Source organism: Crocodylus siamensis, chromosome 1, assembly GCF_052110815.1.
Source record: "Crocodylus siamensis isolate JL-2025a chromosome 1, ASM5211081v1, whole genome shotgun sequence".
Classification (NCBI taxonomy): domain Eukaryota; kingdom Metazoa; phylum Chordata; order Crocodylia; family Crocodylidae; genus Crocodylus; species Crocodylus siamensis.
This window is the reverse complement of record NC_143395.1, coordinates 360,811,722-360,827,085: the sequence shown is the minus strand read 5'-3', so window position 1 is coordinate 360,827,085 and position 15,364 is coordinate 360,811,722. Positions and strand designations below refer to the sequence as shown.

The 15,364-nt window shown below is 43.3% G+C and overlaps 1 protein-coding gene across 1 annotated transcript in view; it reads left to right on the top strand.

The window, feature by feature from the left end:
* The window catches only part of VWA8 (von Willebrand factor A domain containing 8), a 321,202-nt gene that overhangs the window by 216,126 nt on the left and 89,712 nt on the right, over window positions 1-15,364 (top strand). Inside the window, exons 30-33 of the mRNA XM_090050444.1 lie at window positions 8,977-9,093; window positions 10,521-10,585; window positions 10,680-10,805; window positions 11,857-11,966. Coding sequence (XP_089906570.1) covers window positions 8,977-9,093; window positions 10,521-10,585; window positions 10,680-10,805; window positions 11,857-11,966 — 418 coding nt within the window. The remainder of the gene's footprint in view (window positions 1-8,976; window positions 9,094-10,520; window positions 10,586-10,679; window positions 10,806-11,856; window positions 11,967-15,364) is intronic.

Sequence of the window (15,364 nt, the reverse complement as noted above, 5' to 3'; positions counted from 1 at the left end):
TACAGGATGTGAAATTTGAGTTTCACCTCGGCTTTACCATTGACTGCCTGTGGCCATGGACAAGTGCCTTAACTTCTGTATTTTGCATTTTCCGCATATCAGTGCAGAGAGTGATAACATCTCTACTTCTGGGAGATGTTGTGAGCACTCATGATTTGAAAATGGAAAATGCTATAATAAATAGCAATACCAATCACAGGTATGTAAACCAGGCCTCCAGTCTGTCCGAGGTTTCCACTGAGTTTTTGAATAAAGAGCCAGAAGGTTTCCAAATTCCTTATACAAATCAAAAGCCACTAAAAAAATTAAGTGCTTGCTGGCCATTTGCTGCTTTTAATGCAAGACATTCTGGTAATTAGACAAATCACTGTTTTATTAAAGGTTTTTTGAGCTGAATGTTTATAACTAAGTTATATTTTTAAAAGCCTGAAATATATAACTATATTGGTAAAGATGAGGCAGCTGCTGCTATTTATTATTTCTCATATAATATCCATCTGAACTAAATAAAGAACTTTGCAGTAAAATAAGATAAACGGTCTTAGTTTCTTCCTCTTTTAGATAAAATTACCATAAGATGTGCTTTGTTTGGGTTTTAACTTCACTCTATAGTCACAGGGATTTACCAAATTTTAAGTCACCCACATATTCCAGGTCTGAACGCTCACGTAGGTTCTTGGCCAGAGTGCAGGACCTCCATCTAACCCAGGAGGTGTACAGCCCCACCAGGGTGGACCTAGTGCTGGCCACGGGTGATGACCTGGTGAGGAGGCTGCGAGTGCTCAACCAACTGGGCGACAGCGATCATTGCCTGCTGGAATTCACCATCCAGCGCAAGGTGGCAAAGGCATGCAGTAAGGCAGTGGCCCTAGATTTTAAGAGGGCAGACTTCAACGAGCTAAGGAGGATAGTTGGAGAAGCGCTGAGGTCCCGGGGGGGGAGGGGAGCCAGGTGTCCAAGGAGAGTGGTCACTCCTTAAGGAGACGATCCTCCAAGCCCAAAGGAAGGTAATCCCAACAAGGATCAAAGGGAGCAGGACAGCACACAAGCCTCTGTGGCTCACCAAAAGAATCCGGGAATGTCTCCTTGCTAAAAAGGAGACTTAATCCCAGTGGAAAGAAGGGGTCATCACCAGGGAGGGCTATTCTGTAGTTGCTCGGGGATTTAGGGGGGCAGTTAGGAAGGCCAAGGCAGAGATGGAACTGGGACTAGCTTCCCAGATTAAGGACAATAAGAAGTCTTTTTTTAAATACGTAAGGGGTAAAAAGAAGGTCCCAGGTAATGTGGGGCCCTTGCAGGACGACATGGGTAACTTGGTCGTCACACCAGACGGCAAAGCTAACATGTTTAACGATTTCTTTGCCTCCGTCTTCCTAAGTAGGGATCAGAACAGCCACCTCCCTGCTGGGCCCCCCTCGGACCCCGGGGGAGGCACACCTGGACCACGGGTTAGCAAGGATTTAGTTAGGGAGCTTCTGGAGGGGTTGGACGTATTCAAGTCAGCCGGCCCGGATGATCTCCACCCTAGAGTTCTAAAGGAACTGGCCGAGGTCATTGCAAGTCCCCTGGCACACCTTTATGAGCACTCGTGGTGCTCTGGTGAGGTACCGGAGGACTGGAAGAGGGCCAACGTGGTCCCCATCTTCAAAAAAGGTAGGAAGGAGGACCCGGGAAACTATAGGCCGGTTAGTCTCACCTCGATCCTAGGCAAGCTGTTCGAGGAAAATTATGCTGGCACACATCCAGGAGGGGCCAGCAGGAGACTGCATGCTTAGGGGCAACCAACATGGGTTCATCAGTGGCAGGTCCTGTCAGACCGACCTGGTGGCCTTTTACGATCAGATCACCAGATCGTTAGACGCAGGGGTAGCAGTGCATATAATCTTCCTGGACTTCCGGAAGGCTTTTGACACTGTCTCTCACCCCGTTCTCAGTAAGAAACTGGGGGGCTGTGGTGTAGACACCCACACAGTCAAATGGGTCGCCAACTGGCCGGAGGGCCGCACCCAGAGGGTGGTAGTGGATGGGTCCTTCTCAACCTGGAAGGACGTGGGCAGTGGGGTTCCGCAGGGCTCGGTCCTCGGGCCCGCACTGTTCAACACCTTCATCAGCGATTTGGTAAAATCGGGGGTAAAAAGCACCCTGTTCAAATTTGCTGATGACACTAAGATGTGGGGGGACGTGGGCACACTGGAAGGATGCAACAGGCTACAATCAGACCTAGACAGGTTTCAAGGGTGGGCGGACGAGACTAGGATGGGTTTCAACACAGACAAGTGAAAGGTGATGCACCTCGGGAGGAACAACCGGCACCATACCTACAGGTTGGGGAACTCCCCTCTTATCAGCACGGAGGCGGAATGGGATCTGGGGGTCATCATTGACTCCAAGATGAACATGGGCCGGCAGTGTGGGGAGGCAGTCAGGAAGGCCAACCGCACCTTGTCATGCATCCACAGATGCATCTCGAGCAGGTCCAAGGAGGTGATCCTCCCCCTCTATGCGGCACTGGTCAGGCCGCAGCTGGAGTATTGCGTCCACTTCTGGGCGCCGCACTTCAAGAGGGATGTCAACAGCATGGAGAGGGTCCAGAGGAGGGCCACTCGTATGATCAGGGGCAGCAGGGCAGGTCCTATGAGGAGAGGCTACGGGACCTGAACCTGTTCAGCCTCCAAAAGAGAAGGCTGAGAGGGGATCTTGTGGCCTGTTATAAACTAGTCAGGGGGGATCAGCAGGCATTGGGGGAGTCACTGTTCCCCCAAGCACCGCCAGGAGTGACCAGGAATAACGGTCACAAGCTGGCAGAGGGTAGGTTTAGGTTATATATCAGGAGGCGCTACTTCACGGTCAGGGCAGCTAGGGTCTGGAACCAGCTTCCAAGGGAAGTGGTGCAGGCTCCTACCCTGCGGTGTTTAAGAGGAGGTTAGATGAACACCTTGCTGGGATCATTTGACCCCAGTATTCTTTCCTGCCATGGCAGGGGGTCAGACTAGATGATCTGCTCAGGTCCCTTCCGACCCTACAAACTATGAAACTATGAAACTATTCCCTGTGGAAAGAGAAGGAAGAGTCCCATTCTTCTGGATGGCCTCTGGGTTGAGTGGTGGGTATGTTCCACCTCCTTCCCCCTTTTTTATACTCCTTTCAGTCTTAACTCCTCCACTAGAAACCTGTGAGGTGCTCTACAGTTTCCACCTAAATATCAGTGGTAGGTTTGTAATGGTTTACGTATGGGGAAGGACTGCAGAGTACTGAGCACGGGACTTCAGCTGTATAGAGAAGTGAGTTCATGATAGTGCTTTTGGCCACTGCATTTAAGTCTTATGGTAGAAACAGACATTACCAAATGAAGCAGATTAGCTTATCCGTTTCAATGACTGAAGCATATGTCACCTGTTGTCCTGCTTGTTGATGCTGCTGGGTGATATCTTTTATTGGACCAACTGTGTAACCCAACCAAAGAAGAAAGACATCATCCACAAGAATTGTTGCCTCTCGCTTATTTCCTGGACCATCATGGGAACAGCATCACTTTAACACTACCAGAAAAAGAAATGTAGTTCTGAACTGCATGAATAGGAGTATTAGGTATTAGATCCAGGATGTAACAGTACTAGTCCACCTGATGCTGGTTAGAGTATGGTGTACAGTTCTTGGCTCCACGTTTTAAGAAGGATGTAGAGAAGTTGGAGAGGGCCCAGAGGCAAGTTACAAAAATGATAAAGGGATTGGAAGACAAGCTGTGTGAGGACAGGTATATTTAGCTAGGTATGTTTAACGTGGAGGAAAGGAAAGTAAGAGAGGACATGACAATACTTTTCAAGTATTTAAGAGGCTGCCATAAAGAAGAGGGAGAATAATTGTCTTGCAGAGGACACAGCACAAAGAAATGGTTAGAAATTGCAGCAAAGCAGATTTAGATAAGAGCTCAGGAAGAAACTTCGTTACTACTCTAACACTCAGGCCTTCAGGGCCATCAAATCCTGTCTCCAGAATTTTCAGGTATTGGTTTACCCAAGGATTCTTAAAAGTCATCCATGTCAAAATCTTATATGCAACTATGAGGTACAAAACCAGAAAGAACAAGATCCCACAGAAAATCACATATAAAAGGCCAAAGTTATGAGGGCATTACCCTCATAACAGGCAGTTGGTTAATATACTCAGAGAATCCTAGAAAGAGGGCTCTGTTTCATGCTGTAGAGGAAAGAAAAATCCCCACAGTCCTTACAAATTTAAACTTGCATGGAAAAGTCCTTCCTGACCCCATATTTGACAGTTGGTTTAACCAGAAGCAGAACCGGAAGAACCAGGTTCCTGTGAGGTTTCGAAGTGGAGTGGAGCACCAGCACCCCAGTCAGAGCTCCCAGTGTCCAGTGCTTCAAGGGAAAGGAAAAAAGCTAACAAAACCTTAATGAGGGGGAAAAAATCCTTACTGTTATTTGTCCTTGTTGAATTTCATCCTCCAGTTTTATCTCTCCAATTTGTCAAAATCATTTTGAATTATAATCCCATCCTTCTCAGTAAGAGTCACCCTTCCCAGTTTGGTATTGTTTCAAATTTAATAAAAGTTCTCTAAATCTCATTAGCCAACTCACTGAAATAATGTGAATAATACCAGACCCAGGATCCCTGCAGAGGATACCTCCTTCCAATATACTTTTTTAGTATATTTTTCCAATCAGGTGTGTACCTGCCTTACAGTAGCTTCCTGGTGGCCAGATTTTCTTAGTCTGTGTAAGAGGATGCTGTGTAAGACAGTGTCAAAAGCCTTAGTAAAGGCAAGGTGTATCACATTTACTCATTCTCCCCTATTCACAAGGCCTAATAACCCAGCATAAAAGGATATTACCTTGGTTTGACATGGCTTATTCTTAACAAATCCCTGTTAGCTGGTTACCTCTTCTAGGTGCTTACAAACAGGTTTTGACCATTTGTTCCAGTATCTTTCCAGGTCCATAATTCTATGCATTCTCCTTTTTCAGGATGGGCATTGTGTTTGCCCTTTTGCAGGTTCTCAAAAATAATTTTCAATGACTCTTAAGGAACTCACTAAAGCAAGATAAATACTCTGGGGTGGAGTTCGTCAGGCCCAGCTGAGTTGGAAACATCTATTTTTTTCTATGTGGTATCTAACTTGTCCCTTTTTTAAGATGATGTTTGACCTACATAGAATCCTTGCCTCCATAAAAATGCAATGATTATTCTAAAAGGTAGAAATGTAGCAAGATCTTTACACTTTATCTTAAAAGGAAGAGCAAAGATAAAGCTGCTTTAAAATTTCATTGTTTGCAAGATCAAACATTGAAATTTTCAGTTTGTCTTTGTAGCCTTTGTCCAGAAGCCTGCATTATGATAACTACCATGATATCCGTTTTACACTTTTTCCCTGATGGGGAGGTCAGCCAGGTTAGAAGCCAGAACCTACAGATGCGCCGCATAGACTCCTTTCACCTGAATCTAAAGAGCAATGCATTCCTTTCTACCTCTACCTTTTTGTTCTGCCTGATATACAATTACAGGGTTGCTAAATGCTTGTCAGCTAATGAATAGGTCTGTATGGAGACTTGCTAAAAGAGGCTGCCTGGGAGAAAGGAGGCATTTGAAGCTGACACTGTAGAGAGAAGAAAACTTGACAAAGGCCAAAGAGCATAACTGGAACTGAACAGGAGAGGGAAGTTTATGTATTCATGATTATATAATGTTTGGAGGGGATGCAGGCCTAAGCGACAAGAAAAAAAAATAAACTGGTGAGAATTGTATATGTGGGTGGGAGGTATATCAGAGCACAAAACTGACTATGGGTTTAAAGGCTAAATGAGGAGAAACTTGGTTTTGAGCAACACAGATAATTAGAAATGAGGAAACAGTTGCAAGTTAAATCCTGAAATGGTTATTTCTTTCCTCTCCCAAAGCTGAATTCTGTCCCTTCCCCTTGTTCTCCACTGTATCTACAAAAGCAAGGAGAGCAGCTTCCCCTACCAGCAAAGTGAAATCACAGGCCTATTTCAGTTTCAAGACTTTGAAGAGGAAAATAGTAGCTGAAATGAAAACAGCAGTAAGGAAAGGGAAACTTTGCACTTACTAAAAATAAATGAACACCACCTCTTGAGATTTGGTTATTACATCTGTCCAAAGTTTGGAATTCCAGACATCAGGGTTGTGAGGTCACCCAAAGGTTACTTTTCTCCCAGTCAAGAACAAACACAACGCAATTGCACACCACCATCTTTTCCCAACCCACTTGAAGAATTGCCAAAAATGCATTTGGATGTGTCCCCAAGTGACGCAAAATTCTATTATTAAACACAGAGAGAATATACCATCAGTCACTTAGCACAGCAGGAAACCATTAACATCAAAAGGGGTGGAGTAGAGAGGATTTTTATGCTGCCAACTGCTCTCATAAACTTAATGCTAAGTGAAAGACTGTAATTGATTTATATGTGTTCTTTATCTCATGTGGGAGGCTAATATATTTCTTCAGATCAACAATGCTGCTGCAGAATTAGGTAAATAGAATATGGCAGAAAACCAGAATCTAAAAGAAACCCTCCAGTTTTGCTTCTGAGCCATATTCTGTAATTTCACAGTTGAAATATTACATGCATTTACAAATTCTTTTTTTAGAAGAATTGATAAACTCTAACTGAATTTTCCAAATGCTGCAAATCTCTAGTAATATTTTAAATGCTTTACCATATTTAGCTGCAGAAGGCTCTCAGAAAAAGAAAAGTTCATTCCCCTAAAATAACAATCCTAAAGTATAAAGGGCATCAACAAGCAGCAAAAACTGTGACTCAGATTGACTTGGTATTTTATGTAGGAGAATTTTGTAGACTTTGTTTTAAAACTTATCATTCATTGCACGTTACTCCAGATGTTAGACATACAGATGTATCCCTGGACAACCTAATGTCCTTGACAAACCTAACATTTTGCTGAATGACGACAAAGATTTTGATCCAAGACATTCATCAAGTAACAAAATGCAAGATTTAATTAAGTTGTTCTTTTGTAGACTTTAAATTTAATTTAGAGCAGTTAAGATTGGCTGTGTGATTTGTTTTCTTAAGTCCTTGATTGCTCTCTCAAGTCCATAAGTTTACAGCACTATGAACAACTTTTTAGTCCCTTTAAAAAAAAAATCTTTAAAGGGATACTGCCAGGGGTGCATGCAGTAATTTCACGTTTTAGCTTATTCTTTTTCATTCATCCAGTTTTTAACCTCAGTATAACCTTCATTATTCTGGAGAAGGTTTGTCCACCACTCTAGAATAATACATTTAGAAAACATGAAAGTTAAAACCAGGTCATTTAGTAAGACAGAAGAAGCAGAACATTGTTCCTTACAGGTAACTGAAAATACCTGCTGTGGATGGTTTACACCTTCTGTACATAAATCATATTAGGCCATGGTATATTAAAATTAGCCTTAAATGTATAATGTAAATGATATCATATATGATATAATCTTAAAAGTATCATATAAATGTTAATGTACATTATAGTATTAAACCATTTTGGGTTTTTTCAGTATATAATAAAATACAATGGATGTTTAAAATATATTCCCAATTACCTGCATCCACCATTGCCAGTGAAACTGGACTTTTGCTGTCCTTCAGTCTCTAGTAGGGTGCCCATTAGTCCGTTTATTATGGACCATCCTGGTTTTATACCAGACTGTCCTGTTTTTAAATGACCCTTTTTAAAACCTTTTGTCATTTCTAAATGAGGAACTGACTGCAATAGTCTTGTTTTTCAGTTCATTGCTGGAAATCATATCAGTCATTTGTCCTCATGATTCTATTGGCTGTGCCTAGAGGTAGAGCAGTGTACAGCCAGGAGGAGCAAGGTTCCCAGCCAAGGAGGGGGAGAACCTTTTTGTGGTGGCCCTGCCCTTGCTGCTGATTGGCTGAAGAGGCAGTGGTCCCACCTTGCACTGCTGAGTGGCTAAGGGGCCCACCTCTCACCAGTGGGACATCTTATATTTTGGGATGCATGAGTGGCCACCCTAGTCCGTATTGAGGCCAGTGTGACGAGACAGTTCTGCCTATAAATTCATCATGGGGGCACAGAAGGAAATTGGTGAGGCTCTGCTCACCAAGGCGCCCCTGGGGGTTACAAGAAATAATGGCCATAAGCTACCAGAGAGCAGATTTAGACTGGACATTAGGAAGAACTTCTTCACAGTTAGAGTAGCCAAAATCTGGAATGGGCTCCCAAGGGAGGTGGTGCTCTCCCCTACCCTGGGGATCTTCAGGAGGAGGTTAGATAGGCATCTGGCTGGGGTCATCTGAATCCAGCACTCTTTCCTGCCTATGCAGGGGGTCGGACTGGATAATCTATTGAGGTCCCTTCCAACCCTAACATCTATGAATCTATATATATATAAAAGCCTTAGTCTGTCTGTCTGTAACGCTCTATCTGCACTCTGATTGGTTGTTTTGGCAGCCAGTCAGAGTGCTTCAGTAGCATTCAGCACACCGCCATGGCAGCAGGGACAGAGGGGATGCAGCTGGGGGCAAGGTCAGCGGTGCTGGCCCCACCCCCTGGCCCTGCTCCTTGGAGACAATGGCAGCAATGGCATGAGGGGGGTGGCCGGGCTTTGACCCGCTGCAGTGGGGAATGGCTGGGGGAGTGAAAATGGGGTCAGACCTGCTGTGGGGCGGGGTGTGAGAGAGGAGGAACAGTGTTGGATCCGCCATGGCAGGGGGATGGGATAGGGTTGGGTCTGCTGAGGGGGAGGGGAACAGTGTCAGCCACCACAGCAGAGGAGATGGGACAGGGTAGGGCCCGCAGCGGTGGTGGGGAGAGCAGGGTTGGAGCTGCTGCAGCAGGAGGAAGTGGCGGTGGGGAGTGGCCCCAGACCTGAATGGCCAGGGGGAGTGGACCCGGACCTGAACGGCCAGGGGGAATGGGATAAGCTTGTATAATATGACTTGAGTACTAAGTTCTGCTTTCTGTTTACAGAGTAATGTAGTCTTGTTGCTGGATACAAACAATGGGACCATTCGTCGACTTTTATTCTCACCAGACGCTGAAGAAGCTCCTAAGAGAATGTCCTGGTGGGGCAACAAGGAAGAACTGGTGAGAAAGAGCATCTTTCCGGTGAACTATGCTCAACTTGCCATGCTGCTCAAAGCTGTTAAAACGTGATAGCAGGATATTTTCTGTTATAGCCTCTCTTGATCCACCAACTAACATTTATCACTTTATTTTCATTCTTAGTTTTGTGCAAACCTAACATATCATTATTTATGGAATACAAGTACAGTAAATAAGGGATGTTTCTAGGAATACATAGTTCTTTACAAAAAATATTTCAAATGTAAATCAAGAAGGAAGAGGCTGTTTCAAATAACAGAAGTTTGGAGGGGTCTGTTGAGTCACAAATAGAGTGAGCTGTTATTTACCCCTTTAGCCAAGATCAAGTGAAGTAATTACTTTTTCTACCCAAATCCAGGACAACTTCAAATTTAAGATGACACCCCCCCCCCCAAAATTTAGTTTCTGTACATTTAAAATTAGAATCTAATAATTGGAGGGTCATCTTAAATTTGTTCCCCCCCAAATGTTGTAGGGTGGCCCATAGAGGGGACAGGTAGGAAGGCAAATCAAGCAACCTGACCTCTGCCTCTGGCTTCCTGCCACCTGTCCTCCCCACCACTTGCCCTGCATGAACCCCCAACAGGTGCTGCCAGCTTCCCTTCCCGCTATGTCTGTGCTCCCACACCTGCCTACACCTGCTGGCACCTGCTCCCCCAGCCGCTTGCCCCTCTCCCACACTTGGCTTCCCCTGCTACCTACCCTCCCCCCCCACTACCTCCTGCCATCACTTACTTTCCATTACAGAGGGTAAATGCCAGCAGGATGCAAAGGCAGTAGGGTAAGGCAGGGGAACAGAGGTGCCAAGGGGAGGTAATGAGAAGTAAGTGGGACAGGGACCTGCATAGCAGAGGTGTGGGGTAGAGATGGCATGGGGAAGATGGCAGGGGACAGCAGCTGCAGCTTCAACCCCAAGTCTGGGCCAGGGCCACAGTCATAGTTGCAGCTATAGCAGTCACCTGCCCTTATACTTAAATCCAAGACAAGGGGTTTTTCCCACGTGTTGAATGGAGAAAAAAACCCTTTACCTTGGATTCAAGTAACTATGATATATGACTCTGGACTTGGTGGGTAGATGCCCGAAGATAAAATTAATAGGGTAAGATATTTATTTAAAAGAAATGATTTCCATGGGAGCTGCTTATTGTTCTGCATTCTTGAAAATCAGGCCACTTGTTTAGGTGCTAAAACATGGATTTGTGGACTACAGATTTAGGTGCTTGTTTTTAATAATGTTGGCCAAGTATATTGTATTCTTCATTGTATATTAAATATATGACAGTGTGCTTGGGTGTGTGTATTGTATATTGCAGTTTAATCAGACAAAAGCATGACTAAACCTAAGGTAGAGGGTAGACCATTGGGACTGATTTAACAAGTTGTAATTGTTCTTTGATTAACTGTTTCAGAGCAGTCACAAAATGTGCAGAGAGTTTTCACATAAAAACTGGCTGGTGTTCTACAAAGAAGGAGGGTAAGAATTAATGCTGTCTGTTTTTACTTAAAAATAAAATCTGGTCATGTGCATTCTCTGCCTAATTTTTATTTTCTTGATCTGTATTTCACAGAAACCATCTTACTGTGCTGGATGTACTGGAGGGTCAGACTCATACCATCTCACTACCTATCAATCTCAAATCTGTTTTCCTAGTGGCTGAAGATCGTTGGCTTGTGGTGGAAAGCAATACAAATCAGTTAGTTAAATATAGTTTATTTCCATTAATAACATTGAGTGTTTGTATTACAGGAGTCTCTAATATCATTGGTCATGGGCCAGGATCCCATTGTGCTATAACAGTGTCCAAACACATATCAAATGGAAATATTCAGTAGTATTTGTAGCTTCATATCAGTATTTGTGGGCACAGATGCCTAATGTGCACATAGGAATTACTTACTGGCTTGAATGAATGGTTAGACATGCAGGCTGGGTACAGACATTCAAAAAGCCCAACACAAAATCAAGTAAAATTATGCAGTTTTCTGTAAGTGGTACAGCTTAGATCAGTAGCAAACAGAACACACATTTGCCCTTTGGTGAGGGGTGCAAATCTTAGACTGGGTTGCATCATTTTTAAACCAGTCTACATGTGCTGAACTTCTGTTCATATACAAGCAGAGACCTGTTTTGGGTGCCAAACTTCTGTTCTGTCATGGTTATAGACTAGTTTCTGATCACTTATACCAGTAAAAGTGTAATATCTGTACCTGGCTGCAAAGTCCAGGTGATTAATTGTGCAGATTTACCCATACACAAAGAGCACTTATGTGTCTAGAGTCGAGAATTTGTAAGATGAGCCTACATTAAATGAGCCTCTGAAAGTATACACCAAATGTATCTAAGTCCACAGGGTTACTTGTTTTACATAGCTGGTGTTTATATTTGCATAAATTAATTTAATTAAAATATTAGCGTGTGCAATTTTGAAAATGTAGTTAATTGATCTAGTTTCCAAGTTGCTTGACTTCACAGGCTAATGGAACAAATAATACTCTACTTTATCATTTTTATTTTATTTTCTCTCAGAGTAAATAAAAGTGTATAAATAGTAACCAAAGGCAAATCTACCTCTGGCCACTTTAATCACAGGTGCGTGCTGGGGCTTATTTAATTTTTAGCAAAGCCACATTGATAATGCAGACACGTACATGTAGTTCCACTATTTATGAAAGGGAACTAAAGATTTTCATCTGCGGTTGCACCATTTTTAATAATGAATTACTATAAGTCGATATTATTTACAGGAAATTTCTTTTAACCAAGCAAGTGCATATGGAATCTGAAGAGAGCGGAGTTTGTCAGTTGCATGTGTTGAGTGACGAACCAGTTGACACAGGATTTGGTTTAACAGCAGGTACTAAATGCAAATCTGCATCTTTTTTTTTAATCGTATCTGCGTTTGCACCTGTACAAACAAGACTTTTTAATTTTAGAAGTCTGGGTAATTTCACGCTTGACTTTTTCTTCTGTAGCATGAGATTTGTAACATGTTTTACAAAAGCTGGCAAGTTCCAAATATGAACTTAGAATTTTGAGTAAAACATCTCAGAAATGTTGAGATCTATACAGATAGGCAGGCAGGCAGGCAGATATAACATGGGAACTTGTAGCAATGCCTGACACTATCTTACAAACCATTCTTCAAACCTTTTCTTTGAGGTCTCAACTTTGATTGTTTGCAGCAAGCTGTGGTTCCTTCAAGAGAGGTGTAGGACTCCAGGGTGTCACCAGTGTTCCCAGGCTGGACTCTCCTCATATTGTTATTTGTCTATACAGGCATACCTCGGAGATATTGCGGGTTCGGTTCCAGACCACCGCAATAAAGCGAATATCGCAATAAAGTGAGTCACATGAATTTTTTGGTTTCCCAGTGCATATAAAAGTTATGTTTACACTATACTATAGTCTATTAAGTGTGCAATAGCATTATGTCTAAAAAAACAATGTACATACCTTAATTAAAAAATACTTTATTGCTAAAAAATGCTAACCAATGGAAAAATGGTGCCGATAGACTTGCTCGACGCAGGGTTGCCACAAACCTTCAATTTGTAAAAAACGCAATATCTGCAAAGCGCAATAAAACGAAGCGCAATAAAACGAGGTATGCCTGTATTTGTGCTACTCAGGGGTTAAGTCACATCAGGCTCCCTCTTTTTGGATGGCCTTCCCCTAACCACCTCATTGTTACAAGAAAGACACTACAGGTTTTGCTTCTGTGTGACAAAAAGCTTGGCCAAGCCTATTGTCTACAAATAAGCCTAGACACTAATACCTAGGACCATGTGCCTGCTGTGTCATTTCCAGGCATGGTACAGGAAGAATATAACCTGTAAGTCCAGTACAAAGGACCACATTTTCCCAAAGCCAAGATGACTTTGAATTTAAGACGACTCTCCTATTATGCGATTCTATACATGGACAATTACAACAAATTTATAATTTTCCATTAGTATAGAATCTGATTATTAAATCATATTAAATTCCACCACCACCACCCCCATTGCTGTGGTGGGAAAAACAGCAGGAGGGGTAAGGGACCAAACCCCCACCCCTTGCCCCTCCTATCTCTCTCCCAGCCTGCCATTTGCCCTCCTGCAGTGTCTGCCCCTTGTTCTTCAGCCCTGGCTTTGGTCCTGGGCCTGGGGGCCAAGCTGGAGCTGAGCTACTGCCATATCTGGCTTGGTACTCAAATCTAAGACAAAGCTTTTTTTCCCCATGTTGATTGGGTCTTAGATTTAGGTATTGTGTTCCCAGACCCCTTTTTATACATTAATCAAAGCAACTTTAAGTTTGTGTTATACAAAACCTAGTTCTCACCAGTTACTGAACTATCTTCAGGTGGCATCATCCACATCCTGCATTTCATCAGTCAGTGCAACTTTCCTCCCAGATAGGGACACCTTTTTCTCAGGTCACGCTGATCTTTGTTTTGATGTTCTCTTCTGGTCTTATCAATTCATTGTCTATCTGTTTGTCTTTAAAACTAACAGGCTACTTTTCCAGCATTTCTGAAGTTTATGGTATGTCTAATTTCATATCTATTGGGGCCTACTTCAGTTTAAGCTGTTAGCAGGGCCTACGTGTGATTTGTATAAGAACTAATCAGTCATTATAGTAATCCATACTCCAATGAGGCCTACAAGAGGGAATCCAGTAGAACTAAAAGTTAGGGGCTAGAAGGGACCTCACAAGATCATCAGGTCCAGCCCCCCTGTTCTAAGGCAGGAAAGACTGCTGAGATGAGATGACACCAGCAAACTGTGCATCCAATCATCTTTTGAAGATCTCTAGGGAAGGTGCCTGTACCACCTTTGGGGGGAGTCTGTTCCATACTTTGGACACATGAACTGTAAAGAAGTTTTTCCTTATGTCTAATCTGAAGCAATCTTCTATCAGTTTATGACCATTATTCCTAGTCTTCCATTAGGGTGCCTTGGTGAACAGTTGTTCTCCTAGCCCTGATTTTCTCCCCTTACATACTTAAAGGCTGCCACCAAGTCCACCCCCCACCATGTCCTTCAGCCTCTTCTTGTATGGTCTGTTCTCCAGACCTCTAATCATTCTTGTGGCCCTCGTTTGGATTATTCCCAGCTTCTCTATATCCCTCTTGAAATGTGGCACCCAGAACTGGATGCACTACTCCAGCTGTTGCTTCATCAATGCTGAGTAGAGCTGGAGGATGACATCTTGTCATAAATCTTCCTTGTGATGCATCGGTTGATGCATGACAGAGTATTGTTCGCTTTGCTGGATATAGCATCCCACTGGTGGCTCATGTTCCTTTTGTGGTCTAAAGCTAAAAGGTGCTGTTTTATGTCCCAAGTATTCCCATTCAGATATGCCTCAGATGTTAAGTGATAAAAATTGAGTTTCTTTTTCTCACCTGTAGAATGACAATTTTCATAGTTTCCCAGGACTGATGAACATTCCAAGGATAGGTTTGTGCTGCCACGAAAATATCAACAGCAGCAATAACATTGAGAATGATATGGAGTTGCCAAAGCAACTGTAGCAGAGGGAGAAAGGGAATAAGGAAGTGGGATGAGCTCCCACTCTCCTCTTCTTCCAAGTTCATAGCTTCAGCTGTCCGTTTTGACACCCCCCAAGGGTATCAGAAGAGGCCAGACCACTACCAACCACCTGACTGGAGTGGAGAGAGAGACTGAACCAGCTTTTCCAGTCACCAACCAGAAACAAAATAGGGTGTCCAGAGCTGCTACTCATTCTTGGTGTAATACCTGTGGCAGGAGCTCTCCTGCCTTGGAGAGCGGGGGTGCAAGAGTCCTGGACCAAACTGAGTGTCACATGTGTGGGATGGGCCCAAACTGAGTGTCACACATGTGGGATGGCCTTGCGTCCACTAATCAGAGCCCCAGCACATCATATGCCTCCAGCAGTCTGTCCTCCCCTTTGGTAAAAAATGTTTCTTCTGCAGGCAGATAATATTAGTTCAAGCACCAGTGTATGCTACTCTGTTGACAGTTCCAGACTGAAACCTTGCCGGTAATACTTGACTATGTAGGAGGCTGTTACTGTTGCACATGTGGAAGCTGTGTTACAAGAAGATGATTGAGTTTGCAAGGTTAAAAAGTCAAAACTAGGAAATGTCAAATTTATGGTTATCTGTCCGATGGTAAATTTGCCCTTTAATTATACAGTCATTTACTACCATATTTTGGCACAGAACTCTTTCATGTGGAATGCTTAGTTGCATAAGGGTTCAGAATCCAGATTGTATCAACATTTCTC